At 42.1% G+C, this 16,365-nt stretch overlaps 1 protein-coding gene across 2 annotated transcripts in view; it reads left to right on the top strand.

The window, feature by feature from the left end:
- The window catches only part of MAD1L1 (mitotic arrest deficient 1 like 1), a 544,571-nt gene that overhangs the window by 42,811 nt on the left and 485,395 nt on the right, over positions 1-16,365 (top strand). For both annotated transcript variants that reach the window (XM_069983919.1, XM_069983921.1), the window contains exon 10: positions 7,768-7,854. In XM_069983919.1, coding sequence (XP_069840020.1) covers positions 7,768-7,854 — 87 coding nt within the window. The remainder of the gene's footprint in view (positions 1-7,767; positions 7,855-16,365) is intronic.

Here is a 16,365-nt window from a genome sequence, read left to right as displayed (position 1 = left end):
CTGTCAGATAAATCTTTGTGTTAACACACCAGAAGGCTGTCTGGCGAACATGCATATAGCCATAGGCTGTATCCATGTTTTCCAGGACTCCCTAGGGCTGCTTCCAACTTTTGCCACTACCGGTATTTAAATGCCATTAGTTCAGATTCGGACAAACCTGAACATGCTCAAGGTTCTCTCATCTCTAGTTGATAAACATCCATGTTACATAACAGAAGTGAATTTAAAAGGGATTTTCTAAGAAACATGCCTGATTGACAGGAGACTGTTCTGTGGGACACCTACCTATCATGATACCAAGGGTCCCTTGTCCTCCTGTGTGAACGTACATGTGGACAGACGCGTGCTGCTTTTCCATTCAGGTTTATGGGCCTAACAGAGATGGCCAAGAACTTTTCATCAGTAGAGGTTGCAGTCTTTGGACAGGTGGTGAGTTTCTAATTGAAGACTGATGAAACCCCTCACACACACTTATCACCTACCCTGCTGATAGATGATGAGTCTTGTTTGTGGGAATACACATCCATTCCATCCATACTGGCAAGCGTCCAGTGGGTGTTGCCTTATCAGGAAAGTTTCCGGACTTCTTTTTGCTAAGCCCTCTCTTTTTGTACTGCGTGACTGCTCTGGCAGCCTCAGCGATAGGATGCCTGTACAGATGAGCGAACCGGGTTCGAGTCGATCCGAACCCGAACGTTCGGTATTTGATCAGCGGGGGCTGCTGAACTTGGATAAAGCTCTTCGGTTGTCTGGAAAACATGGATACAGCCAATGACTATATCCATGATTTCCACATAGCCTTAGGGCTTTATCCAAGTTCAGCAGCCACCGCTAATCAAATGCCGAACGATCGGGTTTGGACCGACTCGAGCATGCTCCAGGTTCGTTCATCTCTAGATGCCTGTTATTGAGCAGTAGTCACCAGTCTGTAGCTCTCCATCTACATTATTTCCATCCATTGCAAAATCATGATTCCCAGCCTACATAGTTCTGCAGAGGAACCTAAGAGCCATCATTGAAGACCAAAGAGGAGTGTTTGGGAAACAGCACCACACTCTTGTGTCTGTTCTTTTTAAAGTAGCTGACCTGCAATACTACCTTTGACCCATGACCTTTGCATGCATGGGGCGCTATTTCTGGTAGAAAGCAGCTTGGTTTTTCTAGTTTTAGAAACCTCTTTAATCGATCACACAAATATGGACAGATGCACCTGCACTCATTTTACTTACATATACACCACCCATTAGCCAACTTGAAAAAGAGATTCTGCTTTTAATCTTTCTAAGAGTTCCTGGCGGACTAATAATGGTTTTAGCCGCGTAGCTTGGACGTCTCCTGACGAGGGATCGGGGGCCAATTTTTTAGAGGCAATACATGTACCATTTAATAAATGACTGTGCTGGGTATTAGAGCTGGAGGTAAAAGTACGCTGCATCCAAAAATTCTGCACAGAAAACACACACGGGGGAGGCGCGCACTAAACCATCTGGTCCGGTCGGTATGTTCTCCGGAAGTAAAGCAACAGAAATGATTGTCTTCTACCAGGAGGGAGACATTTGTCAGTCAAGGAGACATTTTGTAGATTAACAGCTCCACATAAATTGCTTTCATATTGTTCCTTTTGCAAACATACAAGGTAGGAATAACATTTTAAATCTTTTATTGAAACAAGATCTCCCAAGTATTGATCCCTTTAGGACAGTGATGGCTAACCTGGACACTCCAGCTGTTGCAAAGCTACAACTCCCATCATGCCTGGGCAGCCAAAGCCATATCTTTGGTTGTTCAGGCATGATAGGAATTGTAGTTTTGCAACAGCTGGAGTGTCAAGGTTAGCCATCACTACTTTAGGACTAGGTCTTTAGTACAGTACAGGGGTCCAAATGGGCACAGTTGTATATATTAGGCGGCTCCCTCGCCTGACTTCTTGGACAGGTGAGCTTCATTTGGAAGAAATTGGATTGTAGGGATCTGTCATCTGGCTCATCCTACTGCTGCTGGTACTGCAGAGAGCCTTAGGGTTTATTCCCATGCTCCGTTTTTTGCTGACCCTATGGACAGGGGAGCCCTGTAGTTGGAGTGTTTCCCCAAACCAGCATGATGTATAAATATCATGCAGGGAATGGGGAAACTGTTGGAATTTCTGCGGCACTGTAATGATTGAGCCGCAGCAGTTCAAACTGTTTCCCTGCTCCAGGCATGATATTGATAAATCATGCAGAGCGAGCGAAACACTTTAACTACAGCGCTTCCCTATCTGTAGGGTCTACAAAATGGAATAATGGTCTGCACATGGGAATAAGCCCTTAGGGTACAAACACACACGGCTTATACGCTGCGTATTTACTGCTACAATACGCAGCAGATTAGATCTAAATAACTGAACACTGTATCAAATCTGCTGCGTATCTGCTGTGTGTGTTTGTACCCTCATACAGAACTTTCCATTCAGTAGATGGAATTGCAATTTTTGTTTTTGTGTTGGATGCCCAAATACACAAGTTCAAGTTTCATTTAACTGTTATGGTGGTTTTACACGGAGCGATAATTCGCCCAATCGCACAATTAACGATTTTGAATGAACAATTTTTTTTTTATAACGATCGGCGTTTACACGGAACGATACATCGTACGGAATATTCGTTTTGCGATCGCTTAAGCCTATCTCACACATGGGGGAAATCGTTGTAGGACTGCTTACACTGAACGATCTGCGATTTTTTTGCAAACGATCAACGACAATTTGAGAACTTGTTGAAAGATCAAAATGAACGATTTTTCGTTCGTCGCTTGATCGTTCGCTGCGTTTACACGTACGATTATCGTTCGAATTCGACCGTTATCGTGCAAATTCGAACGATACATCGTTCCGTGTAAAACCACCATTAGATAGCAGATCAGACAAAGAGAAACCTTAGAGATTGACAAGGTAGGGGTCCATTTACACAGAGAGATTATCTGACAAAGATTTAAAGCCAGAAACAGAATATAAACAGAGATCAGGTCATAAAGGAAAGACTGAGATTTCTCCTCCTTTCAAATCCATTCCTGGCTTTGGCTTCAAATCTTTGGTAGACAATCTGTCAGATAATCTCTCAGTGTAAATGGACCCTAGCTATTTAGCTTGAGCTCCTTTTTAACAGCATTTAGTAATATGTTTTACTAAAAATCTCCAGTCTTCCAGTACTTATCTGCTGCTGTATGTCCTGCAGGGAATGGTGTTGGGTCCAAAACATTAGCAAATGCCCATAGAAAAACTCTCCTGCTCTGGATAGTTCTTGTCTCAGAAAGGGGTAGCAGCAGAGAGCATTGTGTCAGATTGAAAAGAATACACCACTTCCTGCAGGACATACAGCAGCTCATAAGTACAGATTTTTAAATAGGAGTAAATTAGAAATCTATATAACTATATGACACCAGTTGATTTGAAAGATAAATATTTTCGCCAGAGTACCCCTTTTAAGTTTTTAAACAACAAAAAAATCCCATAATCCTCCAGGAGGAGCTTAGGATATGTTTATGAAATGAATTTCTTATGGTAAAATATGTAACAAATCAGTTTTATATGTCATGGATTAGCTGTGAAAGAAGAAATTCTTCCCATATGGACTCCAGCACAAAATCCCATTGAAAGCTATGGGAGGTGGATTTCACACAATTTAACATGAAATATGCGTTCAAATTAGTGTGAAAATTGCTCTGTGTGAACATAGCCCTTATATTCAGATTATGTGTGCAATAGGCAATATGTTGGTCGTTTAGGCTTATATCTATGCAGCGAAATATGAAGAGCCGCCACTTGTGATCTTACATTGGACAAGACCCCCAACTCAAGGAGATGAATAAAATAAAACATAAACAAGTAAAAATAATAAAAAGAGAAAAAAAACCCCAACAAATTAGCCTGACTGTAGGAAGTCGGTTTTCATGTCTCTCCTCCGAATTTGTGAAGTGTGAGATTTCAAAGAGCGCCAACGTGGGTTCCCTTGGGTTGTCACATTTTTCTAATTGGAGATATGATTTCTTTGATGTCATTTATAATGTATAATGTTTCAAGGCAGTGAGAGAGCGCACATGTATATCACTATGCATATATGTATGTACAGTAAAAGAACTTTCATCTGGCATTAATAGAACTCTCGCTGCTTTTGGATTATCAAAAATTCTGGATTATCAAAATGCCATAGAGAAGTGAATCGAGGTTAACTGCGAGGATAAAGAAACTGTAGGGGCAGAAATAAAATGCTAATGTAAACTATTTAGAGGATTGGTCATCTCTGCTCATTGTTTTCGCTTCACTGTGCTAGAATATTAGAATTTTCTTGCTATTGTATGCTAGATAAAAGGATCGTCCCACAGCATGTGTGTTTGTGTGTATATATGTGTGTGTGTGTGTGTATGTATGTATATATATATATATATATATATATATATATATATATATATATATATATATAATATATTAGAGAGAGAGAGAGACATTGCTGTTTATTTCTTTGTAGAATGGCTACCATGCAATAAAGGTCTACATGATGATCATAAATGGGGGTGATTTGTTATTGGGGTGCTGTAGATGCAATAATCACACATTCTTATTTTTTCAGGTCTTTTTCACACGTCCCGTACTCCTTGGACCCGTAATTTCTGCATTCGAGTTATTGCACTTTGTTGTCTATTGGGCTATTCACACGATCAGTAGATTACAATGATGCAAACCAATCCTGAAAATAAAAGACACGTCCTAGTGCGGACCCAGAAATTTTTACAGATCCTTTCATAGAAATCAATGGTATCTGCTAATTTTTACAGATTGTAACCTGTTTGGCATCCGTATTTCCGTAAAAAAAGTATGGATGAATTATAATTGACTTGTTGGGGAAAAAAAAAAGGATTTACAGAATACGGATGCACTACATATGCCCAATCCATAATTTTGCCAATTGCTTTGAAAAAGTCAGTGAGCTACTGACGAAACATGTTAGTATAGGCAATATAAGTTTTAGATATGTTAGTGGGGACTCCGGGTAAACGCGTATACAAAATCGCGTAATGAGCCTATTAACAATGTGGCTCCTTTAGTACTAGGTAGACAGTAGTCACAGTACGTTATACTGACCCAAGACATCCGCGAGCGGTCTTAACTTGGAGGTGTGTATTGAGGTTATCACCTCCAAGTGTGTTCAGTACAGTCGATAGAACGCAAAGTTCATTAACTTGGTGCCCAAGGCCAGGACACCTCTATTGGACCGCACAACGTTGTAAGAGATAGGTGGGACACGCACCCCGTAGTAGAACCCCACAACATTTTTAATCACTTTTGCACTGTTGTTTATGTATGTAGGTGTTTATGGGACTTAATTTTAACTGTTACAATAATAAAAGTTATATTTTAGCCACCAAGTAAATTGAGGTACATCGAGACGTAAGTCTCTTAGTATAAAAACAATCCATAATTTTTAGCGGATTGTACGGGTGGAATACTGAAAAATACTGAACGTGTGCATAAGGCCTTAGTGGGCTAATGCAGGCCAAGGTTACTGTTCATTTATTCCCATAATCTATGGCATATTTACTATAAGGTTTGAAGAGCTTATCTAGAGATCAGAAAAGGTCCAACCTCTTCTGCTCTCCAGCGCTCTACTTTCTCCTCCTGCCCATCTGTGCTGATAACTTCGGCTGATGAGTGGGGGTTGGGAGCACTCAATGATCAGCCCATTGTAATCCAAGGGTTGTCACAGGTGTGAGCCAGTAATGGGTTGCAGGTGCACTCCATACAATAAACTCATCTGAGAGTGGTCCTAGAAAATGTATTAGTTTTGACAGATGAGGTAAATGGGTGCACAGTGAGGTTGTCACATTCTGGTTTTATCTTCTACCTTTATCTACACGAAGTAACAATGTATGAAATCATCAGAAGTGAGAGAATCCTGGTTTATTTCCAGGTCAGGACGATTTCCTGAAGAAAGTTTAGGTACGTCTTGTGTGTGGTGTTTGGGCACAGATGGAGCATTATTAGAGATGAGCAAACCTAAAGCATGCTAGAGTCCATCCGAACCCGATCATTCGGTATTTGATTAGCGGGGGCTGCTGAAGTTGGATAAAAGTCTAAGGTTGTCTGGAAAACATGGATACAGCCAATGACTATATCCATGTTTTCTCATATGTCATCATAGATACTCAGTTAGTTTTCATATAATTCATCAAAAATGAAAAAAATGTGAAAAATGAAAACTTCTTGCTGAAACAAGTGAAATTTATTTACAGTGTATAGTACTGCGAAGATAAATATGCACCCTTCGGTGCTGCACTGTACCCTAGTGTGAATAGTGACACGGCCCGCAGGGCTGGTATATGTACAGTCTCTCACAGTGGAAGGACAACAGGTCCCATGCTGCTCATTCTTAGGCCGATGATAATAAGTCCGAATCGCACAGCTATATGATGCAGGGTTTACCGTGATTCAGTAGTCCTTTGGTAGTAGTTATTACCAGTCCTAAGGCCAGTCCAAGACTCCTTAGACTCAACGCGTTTCCTGCGGTTAGCATTCATCAGGAGCGATGTAGATGGAGTGTAGTCATATTATATCTCTATGGCTCTGATAACGGCCGTAGACACATGCCCGCGGCACAGATTTAAATGCTATGCACGCCTCTTACCCGCCCCGCTCATACGTCACAGACTTCCGGGTTACCCCGGTCACGTGTTCATGGCGTCATAGTATGCAGAGTTAGAGGGTGTGCTCTAGCTGATGATGTGTGACAGGGATCGTGGGGAGCTCCGCCCCGTTCCCGGCTTCATTGATACACCATAGTCCACTATGCCACATTTTATCTAAATGTCCCGCGCCACATTTATCATGATTTACGCCATCATGATCGAAATCTAGGTGTAAATGCAGGTGTAGATTTCATACGCCGGGCGCAGGTTTGGGCGCCTGGCCAGCTGTATTCACTAAGAGGTGCACGTCTCTTCATATATCCCCCCCCCATTGTTTGGGGGGATTTTGTGTAGGTGACTGACTATGATGAATTCATGTAAAGCAACTTTTTGGTGACTGTAAGGGCCGTATTACACGGCCAGATCACTAATGTGAATGAGCGTCAATCTGCGCTCGCTTACTGAGCCTATTGCACTGGTTTAAAATCAGGAAGCAAGGGCTGCATGGACATCATTAGCTTTATTTAGTAAATAAAGTATGTATGTTACCTTTCCACGTTTCCCAGTTTTCTTCTCGTTTCCATCAGCTTATCGTAGCTGCCACTGGAACTTGAAAGACCAGTATAGAAGCTTTAGCTGCAGAAGCGAGAAGAACACCGGGGAGCCGAGATAGTTTTGTATAAAGTTTTCTATTTATTTTTTTTCAGTCATCAGTTGCTATTACACGGAGCGTTTTCAGTTGGCGGGCGATGATTTTTAGGCAGGACCAAAAGACACAATCTTTGTCGTCGTTGTCTTTGTTACACGGGGCAATGATCTGCCGAATCGGCTCGATTTGGCACATTATCGTTTTGTGTTATAGGGTCCTAAGTTGTGCAAATCTGGAATGATATGAGGTGTCACCTGGCACAGATGTCTTCTCTTTGTTACCAGTCTATCATTAGTCTTAATGATTTTCCAAGAGCCGGACTTGTTCCTGTAGCTGAGCAGCTGCCGTCATGTTACTGTCCACTTTTAATTTAATATATCCGTATACCGGAGGAAAATTGCTATTTTCAAATTTTCATTAATACTTTTTTCTTTTCTTTTTTTTCCTTTTCCCCCTCCCAGGACTCCAGATGATCTCTCCAGACAGATACTTGCCATTCAGCAGCGGGAGATTAAGCTGAAGGAAGAAAACCTCAGCATTACTAACAGGTAGGGGACTGATTAATTCCGTTTCATATTATAACTTGCAGACTGTAATTTATTATAAAGTTTCTCCATTCCACAAGGATGATAATTTAAACCCCCTTCATGGGTGCGTCTGATTCGTGGGTGTACTACTGAAATTGCTAACATTTTAAAGGTGATACTAGATAGGGTTATATGTACTCCCAGTTACGGTAAACCTATTTATTACAGCCTTGCCTGCTTATACAGCACCATTAGATGTAAGAATTTACTTTGTCTATTACTAAGTGAAAACTTTTGACTTGACCTAGAGACTTCAAAAGTTTTGATGGGTGGTAGGTTTGGGTTTTTAGACCCCCATCAACCATTAAGGTACCCATTAGTATGCTCAAGTTACATTCATTTCTAGAGTCCATTCATTCAGCATTAAAATGCCGGTGGCTGAAGTTGTATACAGCTTTAGGAGTCCAGGAAAACATAGATACCGACATAGGCTATATTCATGTATTTCCGCACTCCCTAGGGCTTTATCCAACTTTTTCAGCCACCAGTGTTTAAATGCATAGTCCCCATTCACTATAGACTTTAGCTGGCTGTACCCACTTGAACCAGGTTCACACAATCTAAAGTTTGTGGGGCTCTCTTGAACAACCACCGACAAATGATGCCGAAGGACACGGGTCGGGTGTAATAGAAAATCACTGTCTAACCCCTTCGTTCAAGGAGAAATAAGCAGCATTGAGATCTCTCTCACCGTGGTTTACCCAGTCCCCCTCCCATAGAGAAAATGGCCAGCCGTGTATGGCCACCTTTAGAGCTTCACTCCCCAACTTGCTGCTCTTTCTGTCTTGTTGCAAGAGACAATGTCCACTTTAGAGACCATTTCTCCCAGGGTGAGAAGCTTAGCTGAATGGATTTTAAGGATTCTATTGCCATATTTTAGCAGTAAAAGAAATATTAGGCAACATACAAAGCAGAAATTCTGAGGTGGCCTTGGATTTCTTTCATGTTTTTGCTGGGTTTTGGACAGAGGTTAGCCCCGTTCAGTGGAGGTAATAGACTTCCTGCATTTCTGATTCTTCGCCTTCAAGGGATGCATTAGAATAATCCACACACAAAGAAGTCCAAATGGTCAACAGTTCTCCCATAAGAAGCATATGGAATATCGTTCCGTCACATTGAAAAACTCAACATACAGTTTTTACGTGTAATTCAGCCTACAATATGTGCTATGTACATACATGCTGATAGTGATAGCTCCTTTGTTCTCTGTGAGCCATGGTCCGTTCTGCTGTCATGGCCCAATTCCCACCCATGTCCATTGACCAATCATTTCTATCCTCTGTTGATATACAATAGCACTCGAAGAGCATGTAGGGTCTTCCTCCCTCCATTTCCAGCACGCTCAGACGTGTGTCTGATGCCTCGGGGCTGAGTGGCACAGTTGGTTAAACACTTGCTGCTTCTCTTGACATTTTAACGTCTTCTGAGCCCCTGAGAATAGCAAAAATAGTTTTTGGCATTGCCATCAGCTACAGTAAAGTACACTTTAGTGCTGAAATGACTGATATTTTACATACTTGAGTCATCTTCAGTGCTTGAAGAATGAGGGGAAAAATCTGTTTGATGAGCATGTGTTTGATTTGTAAATGTCAAGTGAAGCCTCCCCCATGTTAATACATGTCCTCGCCGGAGCCTTTCATTTAGGTCATTCAGGGTGGTGCTGGCGGGAACCATACACTGGATTTGTATGTCTCTCTGCAGTGAAGAATACATTTCAGTAGATTTTGCTAAATAATTTTTGACCTTTTTTAAAGGGGTTGTCCACTTTAGAAAATGTCTTCTTGTGAGAAGAATGTCCTGTTTCTGGTCCATCAGTACCTGTAATCTTTAGGGAAACTGACCATCGAGTATGGAATCTCTGTACAGGGCAAGTGAAGTATAACACGACTTCCATGGAATTCTCCTTGAGAACAGGAGATGTCCATATAGCTGCTGTTAAACAAGACAAAAAAAACCATTGCATTTGAAGACACCAATACTAGAAACTACTTTTCACATGTGTAGAGTTGCATTGCAGGACACAAACACAGGGCAAAGGTGGCGGAATCAATGAGGAAAGTGTTCTGCCTGGAACCAGCTCTCGTGGAATCCGCATGGAATACCCACAGAATTCTCACAGAATCGACAAGGAAAATTTTCCGCCCGGAATCGGCACTTGTGGAATTCCGTGCGGAACTCTTGTGTAACTGGCCCAAACTGTGCAAGTCTTTTGGTTGTAGCTGCGTCTCATACCCTAAGTAGTTGCAGCTTGCTATACAGCATGCAGTGAGAATGTAGAATTGCGCATGACCATTGGTGTTATTTTTGGACAGACTCCTGTAGGCTGCTGATTGTCAGCGGCTCTCCATTCCAGCTTATAAAGGAGGTCTTGAGCAGGGTTCCACACTCGCTTTCAAAAGTGTAGTCTAGAGGTGCATTCCCATATAATAACGTGTTGTGCACCACTTCATGCCATGGCTTTGTGACTGATTGAGTCCGACCCCTGGGACTCCTTCCAGTACTGAGAATGAAGGGCACCCAGCGTCCCTTTAACTTTTTTTTTTTTTTTTTTTTTTCCTTGCCATGCAGGGGGACTGGAGTCACTCTCCATTGAGATAAATAAGGCTGACTGGGCCCCTTCATTTATTGGATCAGTAGGGATTCTCAGATTCTGGACCCCCAACCTAGAATAATATAATGGAATATCACTTTGATATCAAAAGTTTTCTTTAATGTAAACAACAAATAAATACATGGTTGGGCTGTTTTCACACTTCCATTAGTTATAATCCATTAGGAGTCCATTATTATATTATCTTAGCATGCTGTGCTGTTCTGTCCAGAAAACAATGTATATAAACCCTATGGGGCCTATTTTCGCACAGCTGCTGTTTGTTGCAGTGCAGGTAAGTGCCATCCATTTGAAATCGTAGCAGGAGACAGATTTTTGATGCACCACAGATTTCCTATATCCTGTGCACACAATGCCAAACCCTTAAAGGGAACCTGTCACAATGAAGTTGCAGTCTTACCTGCAGCTGCAGACATTGTTATAGGGCAGATTAATATATAGTTTGATGGGAAAAGTTTTAGGATTCCTTGTGTTTTATTCAAGGAAATCCTTAGTCATTCTGGGCTAAGTAGTCAAGTGGACGGGCCTACTCTGAGACTGACAGCTGTCAGTGTGTTTGCATGTAGAGCAGAGATAGGGAACCTTCAGCCCTCAAGCTGGAGCTAAAGTTTTGGCTGTCCAGGCGTGATGGGAATTTTAGTTTTGCAACAGCTGGAGGTTCCCCATCCCTGATGTAGAGAGAGCTTTCAATTACTTTAGGATGACCCCCTTAACTACTACCAAATAGTCAAGTGAGTGACAGCTCTCTGCATGCAGAATTATATGCATAGATGTCAGTCTATGAGTAAGACCGCCCACTTGACTTCTCAGCTCAGGATTTACATGAATAGATGACAAGTGATCCTGGGACTTTTCCCACAAAACTACATAACAATCTGCTCAGCTCCTCCTCCTCTATAACTTGCTGCCTGCAGATCGGACTGCATCTTAAATATGGCAGAATCTCTTTAAGAAAGTCTACACGAGTATACACAATACTAGTTTCCATTAATTTACAGCCAACGGATATAGTGTAAATTAGATACAGTTGAGCAGCTTTCCACAATACAGTGATTAAGCGTTATTTACAGAAGACCGGACGGCCCCGGTAATAGATGTAACGTTGATAGTAACAAAATATGACTCTCTCTCCATAGTTTTACTTTAGTAAAGTTGTCTGCATTAGCGGCTAAGCATCTGATGGATATGGCTGGAGATGGAAGAATTAATTACATGGCTGAAACAGACAGGATTGGAATGGGCCCCAGTCAATTTGTTTAGCATGCCGCCTCGATGTGCTACACTCTCCGTAAGCAGCGTTTCTGGCTGAGACACGATCAGGCTTCATTAATATGAATTCCCCCGCTTCTTACAGCGCAGAGGAACGCTCCATGAATCTGATCTCAGATTGATTTCTATGAAATCTAAAAAGACATTTTTTGCCAAGACTTTGCTGCAGCAATGATGAGCAAATAAGGACTCTTTCAATAGTATTTTTTCCAATGATAGAGATGTTATAGGTAACTTTTCATCTGTATTTTGTATAAACAGTATCATGTTTTTTTTTTTTTTTTTTTCTTCTGCTAGCCTTATCTCTAATTGTCAGTTGTTCCTGAGTTAGCGTATGGAGCCAAACTCAACCCATGATGCTTTCCATTAACTGTACAACCTAAGAAGCAGTAGTAGCATGGAGGATGTTATGGAGTGTGGGGGAGGGCGACACTTACTAGAACTTTCAATACTTTTTTGGTGTGTCAGCCATTCTCTTACTGCACCCAGGTCCCTCCTACTCCCCCTTTCATTTACATTGACCTTTCATGTGTAGCAGCTGTAACCTGATCCCTCTGTGAGCTTATAATTCATGTTATTTCCACCTCTTTTAAAGATGTTCTGAATTAAATGTTGTGAATAAAAGGGGTAGTGCAGCGTTTAATATTTACTCACTAAATAACACACATTATAAAGTTATACAACTTAGTACTTAGTACAGTATAACTGTAGTGCATTATACTTATGTATTCGCTGTCGACCCCGGCCGGCATCTTAGGTCGACGATGCCATCTTCGGGAAGGCTGGACGGACCGCCGCTGCCGTCCCTCATGCCGGCCCCCCTCTGCCGCGTCATCAGCTGCTCAGCCGCGATTGGCTAAGCATAAATATGCAAATGAATAACAATAAAAATAGGTCCAAATTCTATCAGACAACTAACGATTTCTCGTTGGTCGTTTAATCGTTGTCTGCTATTACACTAAACAATTATCGTTCAAATCCGAACGCTCTAACGCTTTTATGAACGATAATCGTTCCGTGTAATAGGGCCCTAAGAGAAGAGTCTGTTAAGGGGAGAAATAAGCGCTTTTCAGTAAAAAGATATATTACAAATTTTCTTAGTGCCATTTTTTGCTATTGAAGTACTTACACATTAATATACATTCCCTATACTTTAAATTCCTCTTGTGGAGGGTACCATAAAAGAACTTGGTTTCCCGCTTTAATGTTCTGTAAGAAGAGTTGGGGATATCTGGTAGAAGACCCTTTATGATATTGTTTGCTGGTGTGAGATGCTGAGTCCATTTTGCTGCCTGAACTTTGAGTCTTTGGGGGACAGTCTGTGGTGTCATCTGCCTGCCTCTACAGCTGTAATGAATAGGTCCCTTCTAGGGATGGTCCGAACCTGCCGAGGTTTGGGTTCGTATGAACCAGAACTCTCGGCAATGATTCCCGCTGTCTTCCACCTCTGTGAAGAGGGTCGATACAGCTGGAGGACCGCCTGGAAAACTGGGATACAGCCTATGGCTATGGCTGTATCCCAGTTTTCCAGGCGGTCCTCCGGCTGTATCCACCCACTCCACGGAGCAGGCAGACAGTGGGAATCATTTCCGAGAGTTCAGGTTCGTACGAACCCGAACCTCGGCAGGTTCGGACCATCCGTAGATCTCTCCCTGCTTGGGTATAGGCAGGGGCTATCAGTGAAGAGTGGTGGGGGCAGCGAGCCTCAGTCACTTGTTAAAAAAGCATAAAAATGGTGACAGGTTCCCTTTAAGATTTAAACTTTCTATCTCTTCTCCCTTCTGGTAGGATGCCACTCCTGTTCCTCATGAACTGATCGGGATGTCCCAGCTATATAAATCGTTTTACCCTGATGTCTGCTTTAATTTAGGGAATGCCTTTTCTCAATCTGATCTAGGGGAATAATATCTGTGTGATATACCGCCATATAAATTCACTCTCGAGAGCCAACAAAGTGTTTATGTCTTAAATAAAAGAAGCCGGGATTTATATTTTATTGTGCAAAAAAAACTAAAATAAAAATAAAATAATTCTTCCTCTAAATAGCAAGGACTTGCCATAATTACGCTGCCAAGATTGTGAGATTCAAAGGCTGCTTACACAAACAGCCTTTGAAACGTTGAAATATGATTTAATTTTCCCTTTAATCTCTGTGCTGCGCTGGCAGTTCTTGTTGTGTTCACCTCATACTTATCTTTACTTGGTAAGGCTTCGTGCCATGGCGTATGGTGGGGAAAAAAAAAAAAACTCTTCAGAAGAGGGTACGGTAATTCACAGCTCTTATGAGCAAGGAGTCTTGTAAATGTCTGTTTTAAAGAAGTCGTACATTATAAATGAAGCAGTAAGGTGGTCGGGCACCTTAGATAGATGCCGATTGAATTCTCAGTAATCTAAGAGCAATTGTTCCCAAACTCCCCCCTGTATGTTTGTTTACTCGACTTCACTGAGTGTGCATGTGCGAAGGGAAATGAGCAGCTACCATACACCTCTGATGGTGGCTCTTTACCTTGAGAATAATGAGTCGCACATGTGGAAATCCAATTTCTCTTCTGGGCATTGTGTGCCATCAATGTTCTGGGCAGCCCCATAAATGTTTATGGCAACTTTACATACTTTGGTTCTATAAGATCCCATAATTTTAGAACTGACAATAAATTTGTACCAATTCAGGCCTGTAATAATTGAGCTAAAATGGGATTTGTAGGTGGATAAGTAGTACAACCATTACTTCAATATTGATGAGAAACTGTATGTGTATAGGTTTGGGGACTGTGGAAAGTTTGCAGAATGTAAGAATGTGTAGAGCATATGGCACCTTTTTGTAATGGCTGTATTATTTACAGTTGGAATAGTGGGGTCCTTCCAATATGTAACCATACGGAATGGAAGCGCCATGGCTGCAGGTACTAGTGCTGGACCAGTGAGGCATTGCTGTATGTTCCTATGATGGACTAGTGAGGCATGGCTGCTGGTGTCCAGTGCTGTTCATTCAACTCTAGCAGGATGTTCAGGTTCGTACGAACTCGAACCATTGGTATTTGACTCCCGCAGTCGTCTTGTTCCGTGGGGAAGGTGGAGACAGCCCGAGTCGCTCCTGGAAAACTATGGCCCAGGCTGTATTCCTGTTTTCCAGGCGGAACTCGGGACTGTCTCCACCTTCTCCACGGAACAGGAAGACTGCGGGAGTCAAATACCGATGGTTCGAGTTCATAAGAACCTGAACATCAGCGCTGTTCGATCATCTCTAGTCCCTGCTAGTCCAGTGGTGCATTGCATTTAGGTACCCTTGCTGAATCATTGAGTCTTGGCTATAGGTTCCCATTTTGGACCAATGGGGCATGGCTATAGGTACCCCTGCTGGACTTCTGGGCCATTGCTATACGTTCCAGTGGTGGAATAGTGGGGCCAAGTCAGTAGGCACTCATGGAACCCTAGTGCAGCCATGGGTAACAGGCCTTTGTTGCAGGTGCCCATAATAAAACAGCAGGATCATAGCTACAGGTGCCAATGTCGCAATAGTGGGGCCTCACAAAGTCAATACAAAGATAGTTATGGTAAGTTTGTAAAGACGTATTGCTTCCAACACGTTATTGAAGGTTCGTACATACAACAACTCATCTCTTGTGCAGATGTGAACTTGAGAAGACAAGCACATGAGATGAGAAGCCTCTTTGTTGCACTAAGTACTGTTCTCCTTAATAATAAGCTCATATGAAATGTCTTCTTGAATGAGATCTTAGCAACAAGCAAGCAGAGCCCATGCCGTCCTGTTACGTCCTCTTACCTGGAGTGTTTCCTCTTTAATGTCTTCATCTTTCTTCAGTATCTGGCGGAGAAGGGGGGGGCACTTGTTGTTCTCCTAAGCTTAGCTGACAAGGGTCACTGCCGATCTTACATAGACCGGTCTAATGACAATAACATCTCATCATCTTTGAGTAATGGAACAGAAAGCCATTCTTACTGGGAGGAGGAGGTGGAATTTTCCGTACAGCTTGTGGGTTATTCTTACAAGTCAGGGAACATATAAATTCTGCTATGAGAGGCGAGGTACGGAGATAATGATGGGAAGTTTTATAGAAGAGACTGTGTATGTAATGGAGGTGGCTTCATGACGGCTTTTATAGGCAGGGACCTACCTGCACTGCAGTGCTCCGGAAATTGGCCACACTCGAAAGCTGCATGTAGGTAATGAAAGAATAAGCCTAATGACTAGTCCTATTTAACCGCTGCTATTAGTCCCAGCCTTAGTCTAATCTCCCTTCTAAATGCAGAATTAATTTTCTCTAAATCTATTTTGTGTTCCTGGGTTTTCACTCCATCAGCAGAGCCCGGCGCGTAGACCGACTACTGCTTGTGCTGAGAACCAGACCTGTCCCTCCTAACATCTGTGTGTAGCACAGTCATGTAGTCACGTCTGATCTCCACGTAGAAAGAGCAGGTCATGCTTTTATAGTAAATCATTCATCTGCTTTGACTACATTGTTTCTATTGAAAAGCTATATTGTAACTTTTTAAAGGAGCTTTTGGTTTTCAAATTTAGGGCCCGTTCACACTACGGAATCAGTGCCAAAATTCCACTCAGAACCCCTGCC

Source organism: Dendropsophus ebraccatus, chromosome 9 (assembly GCF_027789765.1).
Source record: "Dendropsophus ebraccatus isolate aDenEbr1 chromosome 9, aDenEbr1.pat, whole genome shotgun sequence".
Classification (NCBI taxonomy): domain Eukaryota; kingdom Metazoa; phylum Chordata; class Amphibia; order Anura; family Hylidae; genus Dendropsophus; species Dendropsophus ebraccatus.
Note: the sequence above shows the minus strand (reverse complement) of the source record. Positions and strands in the feature narration are given on the sequence as shown.